The sequence below is a fragment of the Epinephelus lanceolatus genome, chromosome 10 (assembly GCF_041903045.1).
Source record: "Epinephelus lanceolatus isolate andai-2023 chromosome 10, ASM4190304v1, whole genome shotgun sequence".
In the NCBI taxonomy this organism is placed as follows: Eukaryota; Metazoa; Chordata; class Actinopteri; order Perciformes; family Serranidae; genus Epinephelus; species Epinephelus lanceolatus.
In genome coordinates, this window is record NC_135743.1 from 4,488,202 (window position 1) to 4,510,672 (window position 22,471).

At 40.1% G+C, this 22,471-nt stretch overlaps 2 protein-coding genes and 1 non-coding gene across 4 annotated transcripts; 1 reads left to right on the forward strand and 2 right to left on the reverse strand.

The window, feature by feature from the left end:
- Window positions 1–280: 280 nt before the first annotated feature.
- Window positions 281–362, reverse strand: trnas-aga (transfer RNA serine (anticodon AGA)). The gene has a single exon. It is a non-coding gene; the product is annotated as a tRNA-Ser (tRNA).
- Window positions 363–5,577: 5,215 nt separating this feature from the next.
- Window positions 5,578–12,832, reverse strand: cd83 (CD83 molecule). The gene is made up of 5 exons (XM_033639892.2): window positions 12,636–12,832; window positions 12,133–12,266; window positions 10,091–10,313; window positions 9,376–9,482; window positions 5,578–9,184 (listed from the first exon to the last, which is right to left on the reverse strand). Exons 1-5 carry the CDS (start codon window positions 12,676–12,678, stop codon window positions 9,020–9,022), a joined length of 672 nt encoding a protein of 223 aa, XP_033495783.1. The 5' UTR covers window positions 12,679–12,832; the 3' UTR covers window positions 5,578–9,019.
- LOC144464458 (uncharacterized) lies at window positions 12,805–22,037 on the forward strand. 2 transcript variants are annotated; one of them, XR_013492147.1, is made up of 6 exons: window positions 12,805–12,932; window positions 15,172–15,302; window positions 17,620–17,739; window positions 17,880–17,952; window positions 19,013–19,125; window positions 20,200–22,037. XR_013492147.1 is itself a non-coding variant. In XM_078171318.1 (5 exons), exons 1-5 carry the CDS (start codon window positions 12,893–12,895, stop codon window positions 19,066–19,068), a joined length of 420 nt encoding a protein of 139 aa, XP_078027444.1. In that variant the 5' UTR covers window positions 12,805–12,892; the 3' UTR covers window positions 19,069–22,037. The 2 variants fall into 2 exon arrangements, 1 of the variants encoding a protein (XP_078027444.1); XM_078171318.1 differs by having other exon boundaries at window positions 19,013–22,037.
- The last annotated feature ends 434 nt before the right edge of the window (window positions 22,038–22,471 follow it).

Genomic DNA, 22,471 nt, shown 5'->3' on the forward strand with positions numbered 1-22,471 from the left:
TGCAGCACCTTGTTGAATCTGTGACACCAAGAATTAAAAATGAGGTTCAACCTGGTACTAGTAAGGTGTTTCTAATTACGTGGCCGGTGATTATACCTACTTACTACGTATTTTATTTTGAAAATGTGAAAGGAAGTAGTGCTATTTGTTGATTCCGTTAAGCATTAGCATAGCGCCCTGGCTAAGTCGACTGTTGGCACATACTGACATACACGACTAGTTAGCTAAAGGTGAAGATAAACTGGTGTATTTCTTTCAAGAAGAATGTAAAATAATTCTGCGTTGTCGGCAGGATTCGAACCTGCGCGGGGAGACCCCAATGGATTTCTAGTCCATCGCCTTAACCACTCGGCCACGACAACCGGATAAAATAACACTATATGCAGAGACAGTTTTATAAGTGAGATATGTGATTGAAAGGAGGGTAATGTGTTTTGTGTTTGTGAGGAGAGTCTGTGTGATCGCCCCCCTGTTGTTGGTGTTTATTCACGACCACGTAAGCGGGAATTTTCCGGGAGCTCACGAGTTCTTCTTCATGTCTTTCCGCGTGGGAAACAAGAAGTCACAAGGTCCATGTGACGTTATTTACAATGGTGTATTTATGTGTGTTGGAGGTCCCACAGGAGAACTAAGTTTAACACATGGTATTCATTCATTCATCCATTCATTCAGAGAGAGCGATGCAGGACAGAGTAATGACAACAGCTACAATAACATTAATTTTAGTAATATTATTATATTAATAATAACAGTAATTGTGGTACAGTATGTTAAAAGAAGACAAAGCCGAGTTAGCAATATGCAGTAATAGGACGTGAATGTTAGCAAATAAAGAAAGAGAGAGAGAGAGAGAGAGAGAGAGAGGGAGAGAAGGTGCTCTGTGTATCACAGGAGGTCCCCCGGCAGACTAGGCCTATGTCAGCCTCACTAGGGGCTGGTCCAAGACAAGCCTGAGCCAGCCCTAACTACAGGCTGTGGAGACGGTGTCTGCCTCCCTGACCGAAACAGGAAGATGGTTCCACAGAAGAGGAGCCTGATAGCTGAAGGATCTACTTTTGATCTACTTTTGGGGACTTTAGGGACCACGAGTAACCCTGCATTCTCAGAGCACAGCGTTCTGGTGGGATACAGGGTGATAAATATGCTAAGGTGTAGCTATATAGCTAAAAGCATGTACAGTCAATTAAAACAAGATCAAAAATAAGGCATTTAGACAGCGATCAGTGTTGCAGAGTGTCCGAGTTTAAGGTCTTTTGTAGATTATTCCATGTATAAGGAGCACTGTAAAAGAATGACATTTTTCCTAGTTCTGTTCTTATTAAGGGAGTGTGAGGCAACAGTCTTTCTGTGAAGGCGTACCAATCTCTCTGTTTTTGCAGGAAATTTATTTTGAAAAAGTCCCGCTGCATTCAAATGATGATGAGGCGTTTATATCAAGTGTTTAAATATGTCAAAGTGTGAAACTGGCTGGACTGGAAGAACGGGATGTAGAAGCTCTGCTAAAGCAAATACACACCTAACGAAACAGGCGACTGTTTCCTGTTTGAGTTCCATGTGCAAAAAAACCCTGCTGACATACTTGTTGTCAGTGATGGTGGTTTCCCATCAGGTGTGGTTCAGTTTATCTGAAACAATGAAGCTCACTAATAACATTTAACAGCGCAGGTGGTTTAAATTTGAACTCATTCATTTTAAAAGTGAATATTTGTATATATGTATCCTGTACATGGCTGCAGGGCATTAAAACAAAATAAAAAAACTAGGAAAAAAATAAATATTAGCTGATAAAGTGAACAGGTTGTCAGTCGTTTGACCTTTAAGCACAACACATGGTCTCATTTAGTTAAAGGGAAGCTCCACCAGTTTTAGCCTGTGAAAACAATGCTGCCAAGTTGCATTATGGGAAATGTAGTAGCCTCATTATTTTGACTGAGCTCTTTTCATTGTCCCAACCCATACTCACTCCGAACTTGTCGAAATCCAGTGGGCAGTAGCTCGCAAACACTCGCAGACACTTACAAAAAAAAAACATCCTTTAATGTCGGCATTATACGCGGCCAACCGCCATTATACTTTAACAATGCTTGGCGGTGTCAAGATTGAAAGTTAAGGCGGTGAAAGTCTGAGTAGGGTGTTTGGGAGGGTTGGGGAATGGGTCAAACAACCACCAACTTTCACCCTGGAGAAGGGTGTTTGCGTCCCATGAGATTCTAAAGCCAAACCCTGTCCATTTTTCCTAAACCTAACCACGTGCGTTAGTTGTTGGAGAAACGTCAGTTAGTGTTGTTGTACTGACAGAACACTTATTTTGAAAGAGACTGTATGTAAACGGTAAATTTCCTGTGAAATCGGAAGTGTATTCAGAAAGAAGACAATGCATGTAACAGACATACCTTGACACACCGTCCCGAAATGTCAACAGCAACACACCCGGGGCACCTTTCTTGTCGTATGTGGACGTGGAAAGTCCATGACCAAACGCTGATATGTGACGAGGTCACAGTGAGAATGTGTTGGTTGTCCAGGTTGTGCAGCGAATCACCAAAGGCAGGCAGTCACCTAGTGGGTGCTGGGGGCTCGTGTTGAAAAACTTGATTGCTTCTCATATTGTCAGTGACACCACATTACAGCCTGGCTCCCTCCATTTTACCCTTCACAATAAAAGCCCCAGACAAACATAGTGCAACACTTTGAATCCGCTCAATCTGAAGCAAAATTTGAGGAAATATTCATACATTTTTAATCATGTAAGTGGTAAAAGTAAACGAGCTATGACAAAACATAATTCCCTTCTGTCAAATCTGACCCAAACTAACTACTTACTCTGCCTCTGCTGTCATTGGTCTCTTGTGAGGCCCAACATTTCATGAAACTACAACACTACATTTAACATTTTACATCTTAACGCTGTGTCCGTTTCACTGTTTCTGAAATGCTGTCTGGTCTACTGGAGGGCGCTTTGAATAAAAACTCTGAGAGGTTCTAAACTTTTATGATCCAGTTTGTGATGAAGCTTCATGATGGAGACGATGCAGCTCAGCTGACTCATGAAACAGAAACAGGATGGAAAGAAACACAAATTCACACCCACATCATTAACTTGTTTTATTAAATAGCAGCACCACACAACTGAGCTAGTGATGGGCTGTTAGGTAGGTAGGTAGGTAGGTCAATAGATAGATGGATAGAGATAGATTGATTCCATGTATTACTGTAGCGCTTTTCCCAGAGGTAGGTGACAAAGTGCTTCACAAGGGCAATGTACAACAAGAAAACAATTGTAGAGACAAAGTGACTACATGAGCCATGTTGTGAAAAGTGCACAACTAGCAAAACTATTTGCACACACAAGAAAAAAAGCAGAATTCACACTACACAACAACAATACACAAAATTTGAAAAAGTACAGCTCTGGTATACGAGTTACCCAAACGCCTGAGCAGAGCGTTCTGACATTTAGGTGCTATGGCCACAAAAGCTCGATTACCACGTGTCTCAAGGCGAGTGCGAGGGACAGACAACAAATTTAGTGTATTTGATTGAAGAGAGCGCTCTGAAGAATACGGGTGAAGTAGTGCAGCTACATGAGAGGGAGCCTGACTGTGTAATACTCAACAGGGAGCCAATGAAGGGAACTACAGGGATGAGGATTTTTATTTTGAGACTATATTGCTTGTTATATTTTGATTTTCTTGTCCCTCAGTGTTGGCACATGAATGCACTTAAAACACCAGTGCTTTACAGTGAATCACAAGTGACCTAAACTTATCACTGACCTGAGAAACATCTGGGAGGAGTGAGAGGACAGTGACATAAACACTGATATAACATATAAGCACATATAATATATAGACCATAAGCAACACGTTTCTGTATATAGATAGATACATGCATTCATACATAGATACATAGCTAGATAGATGCAGATAGATTGACAGATAGGGAAGAAATTCTTTTCCACTGCAGGTACATTCAAAACACAGACAGGTAAGACACACAGAATACATATCCCAATCATGAAAGACATACAGAGTTAATACACAAGACAAAAATCAGTTTTCAGGATGGAGTTCTGCCTTGAAACCAATACATTTGCCAAACAAATTTCACCTCCTGGGTGTTTCCCCATGTTTCATTTCTGTAGAATAGCAAATCAAAGTGACACTTTAGATGGACTTCCCCCATTAAACGCTCTCTCTAATCTCTAAGATCTGTAGCCTACGTGGTTTCCTCTCAGAAGGAAACACTTTAATCTGCCATCATTTTATCATTAATTTAGTCTTAAACAAAGGTGAGTCACACAAGTCTGAACATCAGAATTTTTCAAACAGGTCTGAAAAGGAAAACAGAACTTTAAAGTTATTAAATATGTTTATCAAAGGGAAACACAGGGCGGCTGTGGCTCAGAGGAAGAGCGGGTCGCCCACCAATCAGAAGAGCAGCAGCTCAGTCCCTGGCTCCCTCTGTCTGAATGTGTAAAGCCCCGTTTCCACTGAGCATTTCAGTTCAGTACGCTTTTTTTCTGTTTCCACTGTAAAAAGTTGTGGATGGTACCAACAGAAGCGTTCCTTACCGTCCCCATGTTTGGTCCCCCCTCTGTTGGGGTACCTAGCACACAGATGTGGTACTAAAAGGTGGAGCTGTGAACACTGCAGTCTGATTGGTCAGTAGAGGACGGTCACTCTGCTCAGGGCTGAGTTGTGTCTGGTTTCGAGGCTCATGTAACCACTGTTCATACTGTGGAGAGTTTTATTAGTAAACTGTAACTATAAAATGAAAGGATGTGTTGCTGCCTCTCACAGCAGCTGGAGTCTGAGAAAAAATAACTTCATTCACTGGGCCGACTGCCAGTGACTTTTAAGGTGGAACGTTTACTTGTAATGTTACTCAATGCATGAGTTGATGACGTGAATCCATCAGCACACCTTAAATTTCACTGTGACAACTTTGACCATCACTTTAGTTTTTATATGACACACACTTTTAGTAATGAGTGGATCTTCAAGAGTTTATGTATAATTATTTCAGCCTGGTTTTGTGAACTGCATATATTCTAATCCTCACTTCCTGTGGGCTCCAGCAACACTAAACCCCTGAGCTTGCCTGAGAAGGACTAAATGCACAAAGCTGCTATTTTTAAATATCCCATGGAGAGAGACTCTCACTGCAGCCTGTTCTATTTTGTGAACAGACCGAGGGTCTAGGTACCATGTCTGAAGGGTTACTGCTAGTTCCAAAGGGACTGGACTGAAAGGGTTTGGTGGAAACAGGGCTAAAGTGTCTTTGGGCAAGATACTGAATCCCAAATTGCTCCTGACGGCTGCTCCATTGGTGCGTGGGTGCAAGCGAATGGTTACTGAGCAGCAGTAGTGTGTGAAAGGGTGAATGTGACATGTAGTGTTAAAGCACTTTGAGTGGTCAGAAGAATAGAACAGTGCTACACAAGTACAGTCCATTTACCATTAAAACAACGTTTTAAAATTATGACAGACCTCTGCCGAGTTCCACAGCAGTGTTTGCACCGTAGCTCCTGTTCATCTATAAAGCATTAACAAACTTAACATCAGGAAACAAAAGCTTTGTTTAAAAGTTTATTATCTCAAATGTGCACTGCACAAAAACAAACCAAAGTTGCACCAAAAACAAAACTTATATTTAGGATAACAAAAGAAAAACACTAAGGAAACACAGCCTCATAGAGACTATAAAATGTCTTCAGACAAGTTCAATATGAGAAGCTTTTTTTCACAGTCAACTCTCTAACCTGTAATACTCAAACATAAAAACAAGATCCGTCTACGGACATAAGGTGTCATCAGCAGGGAAGTTCACCACCCTGAGAATCTGAAGTCCTACAGCAAACATTACAAACTTTTCAGTCATTGTTTTTCTCTCTCCTCCTCTGTTCATTCCTTGGTTTTCTTGAGCTTAAAATTCTTCAATCATTTACATTATGTCACAAAACAAAAACACATACATGCTTCAAACTGAACCAGAAAAAAGCAGATCAGCCTGCAGCAGGATGTGACCATGACGACATGAGCGCAAACATAAAACATGATTTTATCTTATTTATATCTGTGTTGTTCCCCTAAGAAAAGTCTGTCTCATAGCTTTCATCAGTGGGTCAAAGGAGAAGTGCTACATTATTAATAAAAAACAGACAGTCGCTCTCTGGGCTTTCCCCTATGTGTAAAAATAAAGGTCAGATGAAAGTAAATATAGCACTAAGCAGAAGTGTACTTTAGTTCTTCCTTTTAAAAGATCATCAAGGTTCACTTCTCACTGCTGCGCACAGTGTCACAGTCTGGAGTTTTTTAACCTGTTACTTGATGATATAGAAATACAGAATGAAGATACTGAGACTATGTTGTCTCATACCTGCTACATGCCAGTGCACAAAGTGTTTCTTACCCATCTAGCTTCTTGTCCACAAGTAGATCAATAAAATAAAACAATTAAAATCCAAAATACCAACATAGTAAAAGACATACAGTCCATAGTGGCTCCTATAATCCTTAGGGCTTTTCTAGATTCTCTATCAGTCACTTTAACAGCATTCACCTCATTCTGAAACTCCTCCTTTATCAGGACACAGTGACCTGATGGTAACTCTGACCACTGTCCTCTTTCATTCGTCTTACTCTTCAGTTCTGACAACAAGATAAACAAACACATCCCTGTTTACACATACAGCTTCCTGCAATTCAGCTGGACATTTATTTTAAAATCCTGGATCCGGACAAAAACAAAGAAATAAAATAAAGAAACATGAAAAAATATATAAAATAAAGAAACGATCTGTTGTGATGAGTCGGAGCTCAAGGAGCACAAAAAGCACCGCGGCCACTGATATGATAAAAGTTAAATGATGCAGCGTTTGAAAGAAGAAATAAAACAATCTGTCTTTGACACGGCAAACATTAAATGCACCACTGCTCACTTCACAGGTTTTGCTGCTACAGTCTGAGTCACTAGCATTAGCTAACCTTACATTGCTCCTTAAGTTCACAGATTTCACAGACTTAGGTAGGTTGACCAAACCATCTTAACTCAAAAGTCGACTTACGAACCTTTTCAAACACATCTCACGGCCTTTATCAGCAGATTATATTCAGATGGATCTTGCTCAGTTGTTGCGGAGGAAAAATCCATAAATTGGCATTTAGTTAACATAACTTTGTAAAATTTTACAACCTGGTCTCACTCCCAGCTCATCAAATAATGATGGCTGGTCAGTGGCTTTTGACACAAAGGCACTCTTTAGCAGCGCAGACAAACTGGAACAACAAATTCTCACTCCAAACTCGTCACATATCAGCGCTTTGTCAGTGGACTGTCACGTCTACATATGAGGTGCTAGGTATCCTGGGTACATCTGTTGTTTTGGGACATCTTCTCAGTATACACTTACACTTTCAGAGAAAATGTATACTCTCCGCTCGTTAGATGCATACAGTCTTTTTCAAAACAAACTAACAACATCAGTAAAATGCAGCGTATTTACTTTGATTTCATTGAGCAACAAACGCACGTGGTTAGGTTTTTCATGCAGGAAGCAAACGCTGACTTCCTGGGTGAAAGTCCAGTGTTGTTGGACCTACCCATCACCCCTTCAACCACCCTCTACAGACTCCCTAAATTTTGAAATTACGCTATTGGTCGACAGCATTTTAAACTGACGCCGTTTGATGGCATTATTAACTGATACCACCCGACTACGTATCATACGCTGTGAAAGGATGCCTGTTTTTTTTTTTCGTCTGTATCTGAGGCATTATTTGACAACTTTGGAATGAGACTGGGTTGATCAGGCAGTGACATTTTCTGACTCTCCAAAAAACTGTTGTAGTATTAAGAGCAAGGCGCCAGGAAGGAGATGAGGTGGACCGGTCAAACAAACTCCGGATCACCTGGAAGGTTGCTGCTCCTGTCCTGAACGAAACCACGAGTCTTGACTTTAAGTTACGTTAGTGAATGTAATTATTTTAAGCCAAACCATGTGCTTTTGTTGCCTAAACACAAGGAGATTAACCTAAGTTCTGAGTTCATTTTTAAAAAGACTGCATTAAACTAGCAGAAACTGAACATTTCCTGTGAAAACAAAAGTATATTTTGAAAAGACACAATGCATGTAGTAGCATAAACTGACACGCCGTCCCTGAGCCTCACAGTTTAATGTTTAGAGCCACTGACGTTGATATTTGACAAGTTAAAAGTGAGAATGTGTTGCATCTCTACGACTGATACACCTGTAATTAAACCACCATCCTGTAATTGCTAGTTGTGGCCTGAGGCCGCTGATCAGCAAAAGCTACAAGCAGTGCTTTAGCACCCCTTCAGATAAGCTTATTTCGTTCTGTTCAACACTTCAGTCATCCCTACAATTTGTAAAATGTGCTACATAAATATAGTAGGTTGGACTGGCTTACATGGGTTAGCATCTACACACTGATGGCAGCCACCATTCAAAGCGCCGGCCTGACCATCAGCAATTCGGGGCTCGATGTCTTGCCCAAGAACACATGCACAGGAGGAGCCCGGGTTCGAACTCCTAACCTCTCAGCATCCAGTCCACCTCCTGAGCCACGGGCAACCCTGTGACCAGCACCCCGTCCATTTACACCAGATTGCTGGACATCTCTCTCTGCTGTCTGGCTGTCTAGTCTCGGGGGAAGAGCCCGCTCTGAGTCCACATTGATTTTAGCTTCTTAAGATTTTCCTACAAGTTGGTCCTTGTCCTCTACTGAAGATTTACAGGGGGGGGGAGGGGGGGCAAAAATTTAATAGAAGTCTTTGATTGGGATTAACTGGTTGTGCAGCTAAACTTGATTGTTCTGGAGGGATTATCCTTTAAAGTCCTAGTGATAAGGCTGCAGGTGGTTTTATAAATTGAAGGTGATGATTTTAACTCAAACATTGAGGACAAGTAATAGATGAAGTAAGAAAAGAAGCTATTCTGTGGGTCTTCCTGGTCGTTCGTTCCTCCTGCACCATCTTTCCAGCACCATCTTTGTCTTTAAACGCAGATATTCTTCACTGTGGATGATTTAGACACTTTAGGACCCAACATGTAGATCAACTTTAAGTCCTTTTTTTCAAGCGGTTTGAGCGGAGCATCCAATAAAGTTTCTTTTTTTGGCGTCTTGTTTGTTTGGCGTCTGAGGATTTTCTTCAAACTGCCCTGTGGTGGAGACAAGGAAACATACATTCAGATGAGGAATGGACAGTTTATAAAGGTTCAGTGTGCTGTAGCTTAAATACAACAAACAATCATTAAGTGAATCCATGTACACGGGGTTGTTAGAGAGGCTGTGTTTCATGTGGGAAAATGTTCTCAAGCATTAGTGTGTGTAAGCAGATTCCATTACTTACATAGCTTATGAAAAAAATCACAAGTGCAAGCATCAGCACCACCGAGGCGGAAATGACCAAGAAAGTGTCAGCCATTATGACTGCTTCTGTGGAGCTGTCGACACAATCTGAAAATGAAAACACAAATCAAAGTTAGTCACGTTCAAACCTGCAGGACTTTCCGTTTGTATCAGCAGAAAGTGAAGGGTTGAACCTTGCTGTACATGACCAAGCACATTTTAAAAGCTTCAGACTCTGAGGCATATTTAGCCTCAGAAACAAGCGGAAACATTAAGAATCAAATTATCTCAGCAGATTAAAATCAAACCAGTTAGAAAACTAGACAGAGATGAAGAAGACGAGATGTGTTGGATTGGAACTGCTTTCGTCCTGGACCAAACCTGATCTGTATTAGTGTTGTCACAAATATCAAAGCGTGAGATTGACCTTTGAGGTTGAGAGTGAGAGTGAAATAGTAATAACCATAGTGATCCTGTGACTCTGTGGTCTCTGATGACTAACCCTGTCCCAACCACGCTCCATCCCTCGTGCCACAGATCCATGTTTTTCTACAGCTGATGCAAATGAGATGGTTGAGTCTGGAAGTTCCCTGCTTTATAATCAAATGTCACAGACGCCTCAGGGGCTCACATGTTTCTCCCATCAGAGAACTGGGTAAGTTTGAAAAATCTGCCAGTGGGATCTGAACCCTGTGACTCCGAGCTCGGACTTTTACCTGTCAGAGTGAGGACCACCTGGCCCTCCCGGTTCTGCTCGCCCACAGGTGCTGCCAGGTGGCAGACATACACGCCCCTGTCTGCGCACGTCACGTTGGGCAGGAGGATGTTCCGGGTCTCGCCCAGCAGGTCCACCTCTCGGTCCACGCCGGTGTACCATCTCGTCGTGCCGTTAGGGAGGTCTTTGGTCAAAAGGCCTGAGAGTTGAGAGGACTCTTCGACCTGTGACATCATCAGTGCTGTGTTACATTCATGTACAACTACACAGCTCAACATGAGTTTACACTGAACTGTGAAACATGACTGTTTTCTAGAAGAAGCATTCAGATCCCTTACTCAAGTAAAAGTACCACTACCACACTGTAAAAATACTCCATTACAAGTAACAGTATCAAAGGATAAAGTCATTGATGCAGAGTAATGACCCCTGTGAGTGTAAGTACAGCTTTAACGTACTTGTACTTCAACTGAGTATTTCCATTTTCTCCTACTTTATACTTGTACTCCACTCCAGTCATTTTATCATAGTTACTTTTGACGTTAAAGCAATATTTACATGATATGTTGCAGTACTGTACTACCATCCCAGTAGTACACAAAGTATCTAGAACTGGCTCCATATTGATGAACTACAACGCTGAAATGCTCCAACATGTGTTCATTACACACTTTGAAAGGAACCTCTGCATCATGAGTACTTCTACTTTTCATCCTTTAAGTAACATTTACCTGATAATACTTTAAATGTTTCCAAAGTAAAACTACTTTTACCTGAACACCTGCAAGTACTACAAAAAGTCAAACTACTACTATGTACTTTAACTTAAGAGTACTTTTTCCTGATGACACTTTTATACTTTTACTTAAGTTACATTTTCAGTGCAGGACTTTAACTTGTGTAAGAGTATTTTTACAGTGTCAGTACTTCACTGCAGTAAAGAGAAAAACTAGGGATGCACGATAATACCGGTGCATCATTGGTATCGGCTTTAAAATGAAATATCGGAATCAGCCAACATGCTCATTCTTAACACTGAAACGTATTTCATGTCTCCATCTGCTGGTGGGTGGGAAGAGACTTAATGATCACTAATATTAGGTGGGAGAAAAGTGGATATATTGATATCGGTGTCAGTTATCGGCCAAATGAGCTGTTACATATCGGTATATTAGATATCAGCAAAAAATCCAATAACGTGCATCCCAATGAAAAATAGAATATTACTGAATAATACTTTTACTTTTCATATTTTTGGTACATTTTGCTGATAACACTACCACCTCTGTTTAAGTACTACCTACACTCCCTTTACTGTGTTTGCTTTTACTTAAACAACTGTCAAACTACAGATAATAAAACTGTAAATATATGTCACATTTATTCAGAAATCCAGGTGATAACCACACATTATTATTGCAATATTCAACTGGGCCTACACAAAAAGTTATGAATGAATTCTTAATAGACTGTATCAATATATTGTGCACACCAATCTCCAAATTTTTTGGCAAATTCTACCTAAAAAAATTAATTTCATTTCATTTTATTAAACACATGTGTCGCTGTCCATATGTTATCTTACATTATTTCCCATTTAAATTGATGTGTTGCTGGTGTGTTGATGTAATTTTAAAACATTTCATATGAAATCTTGAGTCATTTTGTTAAATATTTCATGAGCTGCCAATTGTTATTTGATATTAGTAAACAAAAACAAATATTTATGTTGTGATAGGAGTGATAAGACACCTTATAAGGCCTGTTGTGCACAGATATAAATACAGGTGTGCCTTGAGATTTTGGCTTGCTCTTTGGTGTGCTTTGGGCACTGAAAGTTTAAAAACCACTGCTTTATACAATTTCTGACATATGCTTCACTTTCAGCGGGAAACAGAAAGTAATCCAGCCAATGAGAAGTGGACATGTAGCTGCACCCAGTGTCACCTCCTTCCTGCTGCTTTGTATACTTGTACAAATAAAAACTACAGGATGTTGCGGTGTTTTTGCAATGAAATGTGCATGAAATAAAAGCAGCTTTACCTTGTACCACCTGACTGCTCTGTACTGAACACCGGGCGTGTATTTGGCGGTGCATTCAAGAACACAGTCTGACCCGACTTCAGTTGCTGTCTCCAGCATGTTTCTTTCTACAGCCATGCCCACATGACACATATCTGTGGAGCACAAGAGCATGCATGAAATATAAAGTTTATCATAATAACCTTACATATAAGATGTTTCATAATCAGACACCGCTCCTGTGTATCTGTATCTTTACACATTTCCTTATTCTATAAAGGGCTACCCACAATGAATGTACAGCTCTTTTTACTGTATAATATACACATGTGTTTATTATTTAACTGGTATTTTCTCCTGCTTTGTTTGTGTCGACTGTTCTGCACCACAACAACTCTTAGTTATGACTAATATGAATCACATCAATAAAAGTTTTACGAATACTCAGCACAGTATCTATCATGTCATTTTGAGAGACAAAAACGCACCATGGATGACATTAAATAGTTTCAAAAAATACTTACACAGTGACAGCAGCAGAGCAAGGTTCAAAATATGTGTTGTCATGATGTTGATGATGTGTAGATGGAGAAGGTTGAAGTTTTGAGTTGAGGCAGAGACCTTGTAGCGGAGAGATTATAGAAGAGCAAGTCTTTATATAGTCATGCTCTGATGAGGAAACAAAAACCGAAACGACATCCGCAAGGCGTGCTTTCTGTCTTCTCCTCCTCCTCATTGATTCAACCCTCCTCACAATAGCAGCACCTTATAGATTGCCATCATGCTCCACATCTTGCATCCTCCGCTACTCATCATTTTAGGTGAGTACCATCATCTAAGATATCTCTTTAATGTATATTTTATGAGTCAGTGTCATTGATATGCTTTAATTCAGCTGCAAGTCGCATAACTTAACTTAACTTGTAGGTCTGCAGGTGGAGGTAGCAGTGCCCGCTGTGCTGTGACTGATGACGAAATGCATTAAGAAAATTAGCAATTACATTTCCCCCTGTTTGTAATTACACACACATTCCTCAAAGAGCAGTCACACATGCATTTAATTAACAGCTGGCGTTTAGTGGTTAAATCGGCGTAGTTGCACGTGACTGTGCTCAGATTTCATCATTCAAAAGCAGCCAGTGATGCCAACCTGCTATTTCTCTGCCTGCAACAGATTACATATTAAACAATAATTACGGGATGGAAGCCAGTTTGAGATAAGCCGAATTAATAACCAAATCCTGCAGATTTATAAAATATATAAAAATGTGCTTTACCTGCTTAGAGACCTGCGCAATAAGGCAGAATAGATTAAATTAACGGCTTTTTGAATGACGTTTAGCGTAACTTTGCGCAAGCGAGCGGGTTAGCGCTTTTATAGTGTGGATTAGAAAATGAATCCGGTTTGACAGATATTTTAAAGTTGTGTTTATGATTGATTTATGTGTGTTTATTGTTTGCGAACATTGTTTACCTTTCGTTTAACCAGTGTCGCAGTCAAAAATGCTAAGTCATCAAGATGTCCGCCCACCGGCAGATCCTCCACCGACATTTTGCGATTTAATACATAATACTGTCACAGTGGTATTTTTTGTGCATGGGATGCCTCGAGTTAATGGTAGCTATTTAATCATGTCATAACATGTTATTCGGCTACCAATGTTGTGATTGCACACTTAATCGGTAGCTGAAAGTGAAACAACTTTGGGATTTCCCCATAGTTTTGCTGGTAAGAGAGGTAGTTTCCACGAAACACATGCATGCCTCAAAGGTTAGGAAAGTCCCACTATGGGTGACGTTACGGGTATGTGGAAGTGTTAAGATAGGCTATGTAAGGCTTTCCAGACCTCAGCAGAAAAATAAAAGTACATTAAGCAAAAGCAAAACTGGCAGTATCTCCTCTTTTAGGTACAGTAATTAGTGTCCGGTATTGTGATCCTAGTATTCTTCTTCTTCTTCTTTCTTCTTCTTTCTTCTTCCGAGGAAATCATACTTCCCATGGTGAAAACCATAGACTGTATCCAAATAAATAAATAAATCTTCAATGTTCATGAAAAAAATGGCAAAATTCTAGAGTCATGGTAGATGATGTGTGGATGTGTTCACTTATGGAGCAAATCAGTTATTGTTATAAACAAATTACCAACATCTCCATGCTGTCTAGATGCAATATGCGTATTTTCAGATTTTTGTCTTGATAACTGAATTTTTTACAGTGGTTTCAAATCTGCCTTTCCATGCACGAATGGCTGCTTTCCTACGCAACAGTGAATGGCTTACTCAGTTTGTGAAGCCACTGTTGAGTTGCTACTTGCCAATTAGCTCAGACTGGTAAATGACTGTCTAAGGTTCCAGAAGTTGCGTGTTTGAGCCTCAACTACTGCAGAATCCACATTGAAATGTAAACATCTTAATCATCTTCCTGTGCTCCAGTTTATTGCTTAGAATTGCCTGAGCCTGACTCATCGATGTTCAGCATCTCAAGTCTTCTTCCTGCTAGAAAATCTGCCTTCTCATGCTTGAAAATAAACCAAACTTTGCACAAAGATCCAGAGTCAAAACTTCAGTGTGAAACCATCTGAGGCTTCTCACTTTGCACATAGCTCAACTAGTTAAACATCAGTTTTTCACTTATGAAGCAAATCAATCATTGTTAAAATAAATTACCAACATCTCCATGCTGTCTAGATGCAATATGTGTATTTTCAGATTTTTGTTTCGATAACTGAATTTTTTACAGTGGTTTGAAATCTGCTTTTCCATGCACGGATGGCTGCTAAACCTGCACGTCTGGCTTAGTCAATTTGTGAAGCTACACATGTCTGTCACTGACTAATTAGCTCAGTGAGATAGAAATTGATTCTTAGTCTCAGAGGTTGTGAGTTCAAGCCTCAGCTGATGCAAAAGGCAGATTGTGTTGTTAAATTCCTAAATGTCTTCCAATTCTTCTGCTTGTTGCTTAGAATTGCATTTTGTTGTGCAGTATGTGCTTTACAATGACAGTGATTTAAACTTGACCCTTAACGTTTGTAGTAATGCATTTCTTCTTTAAATTGACAGTATTTGCTGCTGTTGGCTCTGTAAAGGGCAAATCAGTGGTGATGGAGAGCAGGGCTAACTTTTCCTGCTGCCAAAGCTCTAAAATTGAGTTCGACCCACGATATGACACCACCTGGAGCATCAAGGACAAGGTAAAAAAAAAACCTCCACCTGCATGCATAAAAAAAAAGCAAGTGCATTCATACAAATGGCTCTGTTCCAAAATCAGTTTATGTTTTGTAATTATTATTTAAACAGACACAAAGACGCCCAACCTGTCACCAGATTACTGTACTTTTCTTATTTATCAAAAACTCAAAATAAATCTGCAAGCTGTCATTTATACAAATGAAAAAGTGCAGTTTGATTTTTATTTCATACTTGAGAGTTCCCTGAATCATTTGCTCACTTTTCCTACTTTAATTTGGATTCTGAATTTCAGTTTGAGCAAAATAAATGTATGTTAATATCCCTGAAATTCCATATGTGCAGAGAATCAGAGACCAATCACTCATTGCTGGTGTTTAAAGACGTCATGTTCACATTCAGTGTTGCTCACCCAAACACACTCTGAGCCTGTTTATACATGGTATTAACATGAGTCTGGGGTGATCCGATCACAAGTGGACATTTCTATATCTGCCTGTTCACACCTGGCACGAGGATCCATCCGTCCATTTTCATGTGCTGATTCCGAGCCTGGTCGCGGGGGCAGCATTACAGACGTCCCTCTCCCCAGCAACACTTTCCAGCTCCTCTTGGGGGACCCCGAGGCGTTCCCAGGCCAGATGAGATATATAATCCCTCCAGTGTATTCTGGGTCTGCCCCGGGGCCTCCTACCAGTGGGACGTGCCTGGTCAGGATCCTGATCAGATGCCCAAACCACCTCAACTGACCCCTTTCGATGCAAAGGAGCAGCAGCTCCACTCCGAGCTCCTCCCCCTATCTCTAAGGCTGAGCCCAGACACCCTACAGAGGAAACTCATTTCAGCCGCTTGTATCCGTGATCTCATTCTTTCAGTCACTACCCAGAGCTCATGACCATAGGTGAGGGTTGGGACGGAGATGGACCAGTAAATCAAAAGCTTTGCCTTCCAGCTCAGCTCCCTCTTCACCGAGACGGTCCGGCCCAGCACCTGCATCACAGCAGAATCCGCACCGAATCGCCAATCCGTCTCACGCTCCATTCGACCCTCACTCGTGAACAAGACCCTGAGATAGTGGAGGCAGTGACTCACTTCCAGCCTAGAGGGGGCAATCCACTGGCACTAGGATGCATCTCCAAATGCGTCTGTAGTGAACACTTGTGATTGGATGTGACATCCCGCAAAACACCAGGCGACTAGAGAGCAGAAACGCGCCACAAAACACAGCAAGCAAAAATCTTCATTCTCATTAAAAACTAGAGCACTCGGAGAGCGCAGATCTCCGCCAAGCAACTCGGATTTCCCGCCATTTTATTATTTTATCCACTTCGCTTCAACCGATCACCACCAAAATTTTATCATCTGTTCCTTGTCCCATTATCAACCTTTCCTGAAAATGTCATCAAACAAACAGACCAACGCCGGCGAAAACATAACCTCCTTGGCGAAGGTAACAATTACAAAAACACGCCTCCAACTGCTAAAGCGCTTTCTGTAGCCCCTTTTACACTGCCAGATTTTCTGCGAATGTTGGGCCATTTTGCCGGCAAGCTGCGAGCGTTTAGACACACAGAGCCGGACTGGTGAGTTGATCCGAGGTGCCCAATTTTCTGCCTCATAGGGTAGACATATTGGCGGAACCCTTTTAGTTTAAACAGACCGAGGCGGCTTTCCGCAACGGGAGGGGCTGTTGGTGACTTGTGGGAGGAGCTGTTGATGACGCTGCACGTGTGACCCACTGGTGGTGGATAAACAGGAAACAGCTGATAGCAGGAATTAGCGAGCAGCTAGTAGCAAGAGGGAAACACAAACCTGACAGACACTGTAAAGATGAGCAACTGGGGAGACAAGGAATTGCGCGCCCTCCTTGTCCTCGCAAACGAAGAGGCCATTAACCGTCAGATGACGGGGATGGTGAAGAACGAGCCGACTTACGAGAGAATCACTGAAGGACTGACCAGCTGCAGCTTCCCTCCCACGTCACTGTTTACGTCACACGCTGAGCTACACGTTTTGTTACTTGCTCACGCCCCCCATTGCCCCGAAAAAGGCGCATTCTATATAAACAAAGTAGGTAGGCAGCATTTTGCTGCACTCCCCGATTTTGTTTTTATACTGCCAATGCTGAAAAAAGACTGATTGGGCTTTCCTGCAAATTTGCACAACTCTTGTCTAAAAAGGGCTTGTGTGTGACCGGGGCCTAAATCAGTTGCAAGTTGATCAGTGCAACCAAATTGAGTCAATCAAAATGTCTCACTTCTCATCTAATTCTTGGGTAAATTATTGACTGTTCATAAAAGGATTTTGTTTTTCTCCTCGCAGACCATCGCCTACTTGAACAAACACTCTAACGCTTGCATTGCTCCGTGCAAGAACATTGAAGTCGGACAGATGTTGCTGGATCAGTGTGTCAGAATAAACGCCACCATGGTGTTTACTGATGTAAGTCACACAACTTTGGATATTTAACACATCACTAAGGTGTTCCTGTTGCTGGATGGTGAGACAGTTAACTGAGTGTGGTTAAACAAAAAAATATATATATCAATTCATGGAAACAATTTTCACTTATCTATCTACAGGAGACGAATGTGACAGCAGAGAAAAGGATCAGCTTCTTCGGCCAGCCGTGCTCTGGTTCACCTGGAAGTCAAGGTGGGTCTCGTTTTGTTGACCAACAGGCTGATTTTTTTTTTAAAGTATTAATATTGTATGACTGACTCAAATGCATTGATTCATTTGGTCCATCAACAGATTTTCTGCCAGCTCACAGTTAATATATTAAAATCACCTGTCTGGGAGGAAATTTTTTTGGGGGGCATTATTGTGTCCTTCAACAAGATCAGGGATCAGGGTACCTTTCCAGAGTGAAATATTAACTTTAAAGGAAACAGAGCGGTTTTGTATGGGGAAAGAAAAATGACACAAGTATCTATAAATAAATAAATAAAGGAACGAATAAGTACATGAATAAATATTAAAATAAAAAAATGCATACATAAATAACACACAGACAGAAATACAGAAATAAATGTAGTTGTACAAGACATTTATTTATTTATGCATTTATCTATTTATTTCCACATTTATTTCAACATTTTTTTTTCATTTATTTATTTCAGCATTTTTTTCTTGTCTGTCTTTCTTCCTGTATTAATTATTTCATTAATAAATATTATTTATGTATTTATTAATTCCTATATTTATTTATTTATACATTTATTTATTTACTTATTTCTGAATTTATTGATATATTTATTCCTGTACTTATGTATTTCTGTGTTAACTATTAATTCATTTATTTATTATTTGTTCCTTCATTTATTTACAAATTTAATTATTTATGTGTTTATATATGCATTTATTTATTCCCAATTTTATTTATATATTTATTCCTGTATTAACTCTACATTTGCTTATTTATAAATCAATGTATTTATTACTAAACATATTCATACATGTTTTAAATATATTTCCATGCTTATTTTTGTATTTACTTATTTATAAATATATCAATTTATTTATACATTTATCAAAACTGTAACAGATGTGAAATTTGACCGTTCAGGTTAACTGTGTGTCCACTCATTGAGAATATTTCAGTTTGAACAGTTTAGGCTGAGATGAATCCAGTCATTAGTTTTATTAATATTAATATGTGTGAAAGTCTGACCTGTCGGAGAGGTAACTTTATTATTATTTCTTCTGGCTGCAGGGTCAGTTGGTTTGTTGCTGCTGGCTGTGGTGATCACTGGACTGATCGAGAAGTAGACGAGCTGCTGCTAGAACATCACATCTGCTGCTATCTATGTTCTATGCACTTTCTTAGTGAGCAGTTTTTTTTTATACAACCTAGATAATTTTAGTAGTAGAAGAGATATATATTTACATAGGAATAATGTTTGCCTTGCACGCAGTCTTTATCATGAATGTGTTTTCATTTATGCTTTTACATTTATATATATGCATGCACTTTTATATTCAGTAACATATAATTTTCTACTGCAAAAGCTTAAATCAAGCTCATAAGTTTTAGTCTCTTACTGTTGATCCATACTTGAATGTTATTAAGAGCTAAATATCATGTAAATTATATTTTAACAATGTTAATATATAATTTACATGATATTTTGAAATGATGCTAATTTAACATCATTTCGCTGGTGCTTCTCTCAGGGCTGTATTTACTGAGAAACCTACAGAGAGCAGTGTTTTTTAGTTTAGCAGCATATTTATTGAGATTTGTTCGGCAAATTAAGTCAGTTGCAAATTTTAAAGTAAACTGAACCGGCCACCTCCATCTGCTGTTCCCCTTTTGTTCCCTGCCAATGCTGCCACTCAAATAATTGATGTATTAATTCAAATACAAGTCAGTTTTAACACACTAAATGTTTACATCAGTTCTATAGCACACTCAGTCAAAACCCTCAGTAAATACAGCCCCTGATAACCACCTTTACCTCAAAACAACTAAACCAGCCCAAAGCTAGTACAGATTTTTATAAAGATTTTAAGAGCAAAAAGCAGTTTTGTTTACATTAAGTGAAACCACTGCCAAAAGAAAAGTTAGTAAAATCATCTCACAAGGTTCTGTGTGTAACTTTTAACCAGTATTAATCTTTTTTTTTTTATTGCCGATGGGTGAAAAAGTTTTAGCATAACTAAAAGACTTTCCCGACTTTCTCGGTTGCGTCTCACAGCCTGTGGACCGACTTCTATGTAAATGACTCGGCCCGAATTTTGCGGGAGAAAAGATGTGACATAATGCGCATTCCTGGGCGCACTGTTAGCACCACAGCGCTAACAGTGCGCAACAGTAACGTTAGCCAAGTAATGGAATCCACTAACAACAACAAACGACAGGCACCCGCACATGCTGATTCCGTTATATACACTTTGCAGATGGAGACAGACCTTCACTCAGCGTCCTGTAGCAGCTCAGATTTAATCATGGCAAGGCTGAGCGCCTGATGTCTCGACCACTGACAACACCTGCTGGATCAGCACACTTTGTTGCAGCCGCTGTCCACCAGCCCGCTGTGAACCTCGGGGCTGGAGTTTGCACTGACTGAATTCAGGTTGCTACAGCAGCTAAGTTCTGAGCAGCTGTCCATGTTCCTGGGGAGGTAGTGTCCTAATAGTGGCGAGTGAGGCGGAGGGTCCATGGGTTGTGCTAGCTAGCTAATTCTTGTCTTATTTGTGGTTTGATAAATGGTAAATCGAACAAATTCACTTATATCATAGTTTCAGTTCCCCCTGGTGCTGAAAAGATATCCCAACATTAGAGGCAGCACTGACATGTAAAATATATATTGTGATATCAGGGTTTCTTCACAGTTTTACTAATGAAGTTTCAAACGTTTCCATTGTATTTTACCTCATTTTCACAACTTACTATATTCCCACTGCCGACTATTTGTATACACCAACGTTTCAACAATCACACAGCACAGCACTAGATTTTAAATCAATAACGTAAGGATCGTAACAGTTTTTAAACATCATAATATTTCAGGTAACATCAGACAGATTTTGTGAGTTTTTCTAAATTCATAACTTTTCCAGAAACTCGTGATATTGTGGTTGTAGCTGGCTAATGTTAGCTTGCTTGCTATCGGGGATTAATTGCTATCTCGCTAACGTAGCAAAAGACTGTCTTTTGTAATAAACGTCATTGAATTAATCCGGACTCCAAAATCATCTCGTTAGCAGTTTGCAAACTAATTTATCAGCTAACATTATGAAGCATGCAACGCCAGATCTATGAAGCGTAGCGTAGTTACAGCTAGTTGGCTAACTTATGCAAACATTATCGCTAGCAAAATACTGTCTGAGTGGTTATGTCAGTTGGCTAGCTTGCCAAATTACTTCGCCAGCTAACACGATCCTTGACACTAACTTGTGTATTAGCCAACAATAAATGATGCAATAGCACAAAGCTCTTCCTGCAAGCCAAGAGCGATGCAGAGGCAGCCAACGAGCTAACGTAACCTGAGCTAAGATTAGCCAGCTAGCTGTAAATGAGCTATTCTAAATAATATGTTGTTAGTTGCCTGTAACATCAGCTGATAATGAATGTGCAAACAGTAGGCCACCTAATATCATAGAACCAATGGTCCAAGTAAAATATAGGAACATAGATAGGAACGTTATTTTAAGTAATTCCAGTCTCCTATCAACTTGATGACGGTCAGTCTGGTGTTTGTCACTGTTTTGGCTGTTTCCTTCTTTGCTCATGACTATGTAGAGCCCCGGAGCATGAGCAACAGGATGTTGACCGCGGTTCACATAACGGCGTCAGATAGAGGTGTCACTAATAACACGGATTTTCTGAAGTTACATACAGAACCTTAACTTTGGTGGTTCAAAGAGGCAGCTCTTACTTTTCAACTGGATTTTTTTTTAAATTAAATCAGCACAGTTTTGACACTTTACCTGTTTTTGGTAAAACAGGACACTCAAATGGTAATGATAGTACACAGGGAAATTTTATAGAATTTTAAGGTTCAAAACGTAGCTGATAGATTGCATAAGCAGTGTTAGGTATCCAGGTAATTGTTAGCTAGCCAACACAAAGAATATAAAGCCAAAATGAAGAGTAGATTTGTTGGTTGGTCTCAGGAAGCTCACACACATTCCCCTCTGTTGAGACGACGGCCTCGCAATCAGTTTACAGAGACAATATGGTGCGTCCCGTCTCTCAGATTCACTCTTGCCACATTTCAACATTCCAAAATAAATGAAGGACGGAAAAGAAAAGAAAGCACTGACAACTTCTAATCTTGCTCTAGAAGATGTCCCACTCTCTACATATCTTGGTCACAGTGCTTTAAAGTTCTAATTTAAAGGGACTGCTCTCAGTAAGACTGCGGTCTGAATATACTTGAAGGAAGGTCAAAGAGTGTCGGAGCAGGAAAGAGCATCTGATTGAAAGCTGTGTTGTTCTTTACCGTGGTAGAAGCAGACTAAAACCAAGTAATGCAGATTTAATGCTAGTAATGTATTTTTATGAACTGGGACTTTCATGATGTGCAGAGGCGTGCAAGTGGTATTAGCTCTGTTGTTCAAAGATACAAAGCAGATCGACCCTGACCAGGCCACCACTCAGGTGGCTAAGAGGGCATTATGGGGCGTCGTGCTGGAGTAGCGAGACAAAAGCCTGACGTGGCAGCTA

Excerpts from the sequence above, each read along its gene's own strand:
- cd83 (XM_033639892.2), bottom strand. The coding sequence starts at position 12,678 with ATGACAACACATATTTTGAACCTTGCTCTGCTGCTGTCACTGT. Across the intron at positions 10,314-12,132 it reads GAGCAGTCAGGTGGTACAAG|GTCGAAGAGTCCTCTCAACT; the intron begins GTAAAGCTGCTT and ends ATGATGTCACAG. Across the intron at positions 9,483-10,090 it reads GGTGGTCCTCACTCTGACAG|ATTGTGTCGACAGCTCCACA; the intron begins GTAAAAGTCCGA and ends TTTCATTTTCAG.
- LOC144464458 (XM_078171318.1), top strand. The coding sequence starts at position 12,893 with ATGCTCCACATCTTGCATCCTCCGCTACTCATCATTTTAG. Across the intron at positions 15,303-17,619 it reads CCTGGAGCATCAAGGACAAG|ACCATCGCCTACTTGAACAA; the intron begins GTAAAAAAAAAA and ends TTCTCCTCGCAG. Across the intron at positions 17,740-17,879 it reads CCACCATGGTGTTTACTGAT|GAGACGAATGTGACAGCAGA; the intron begins GTAAGTCACACA and ends ATCTATCTACAG.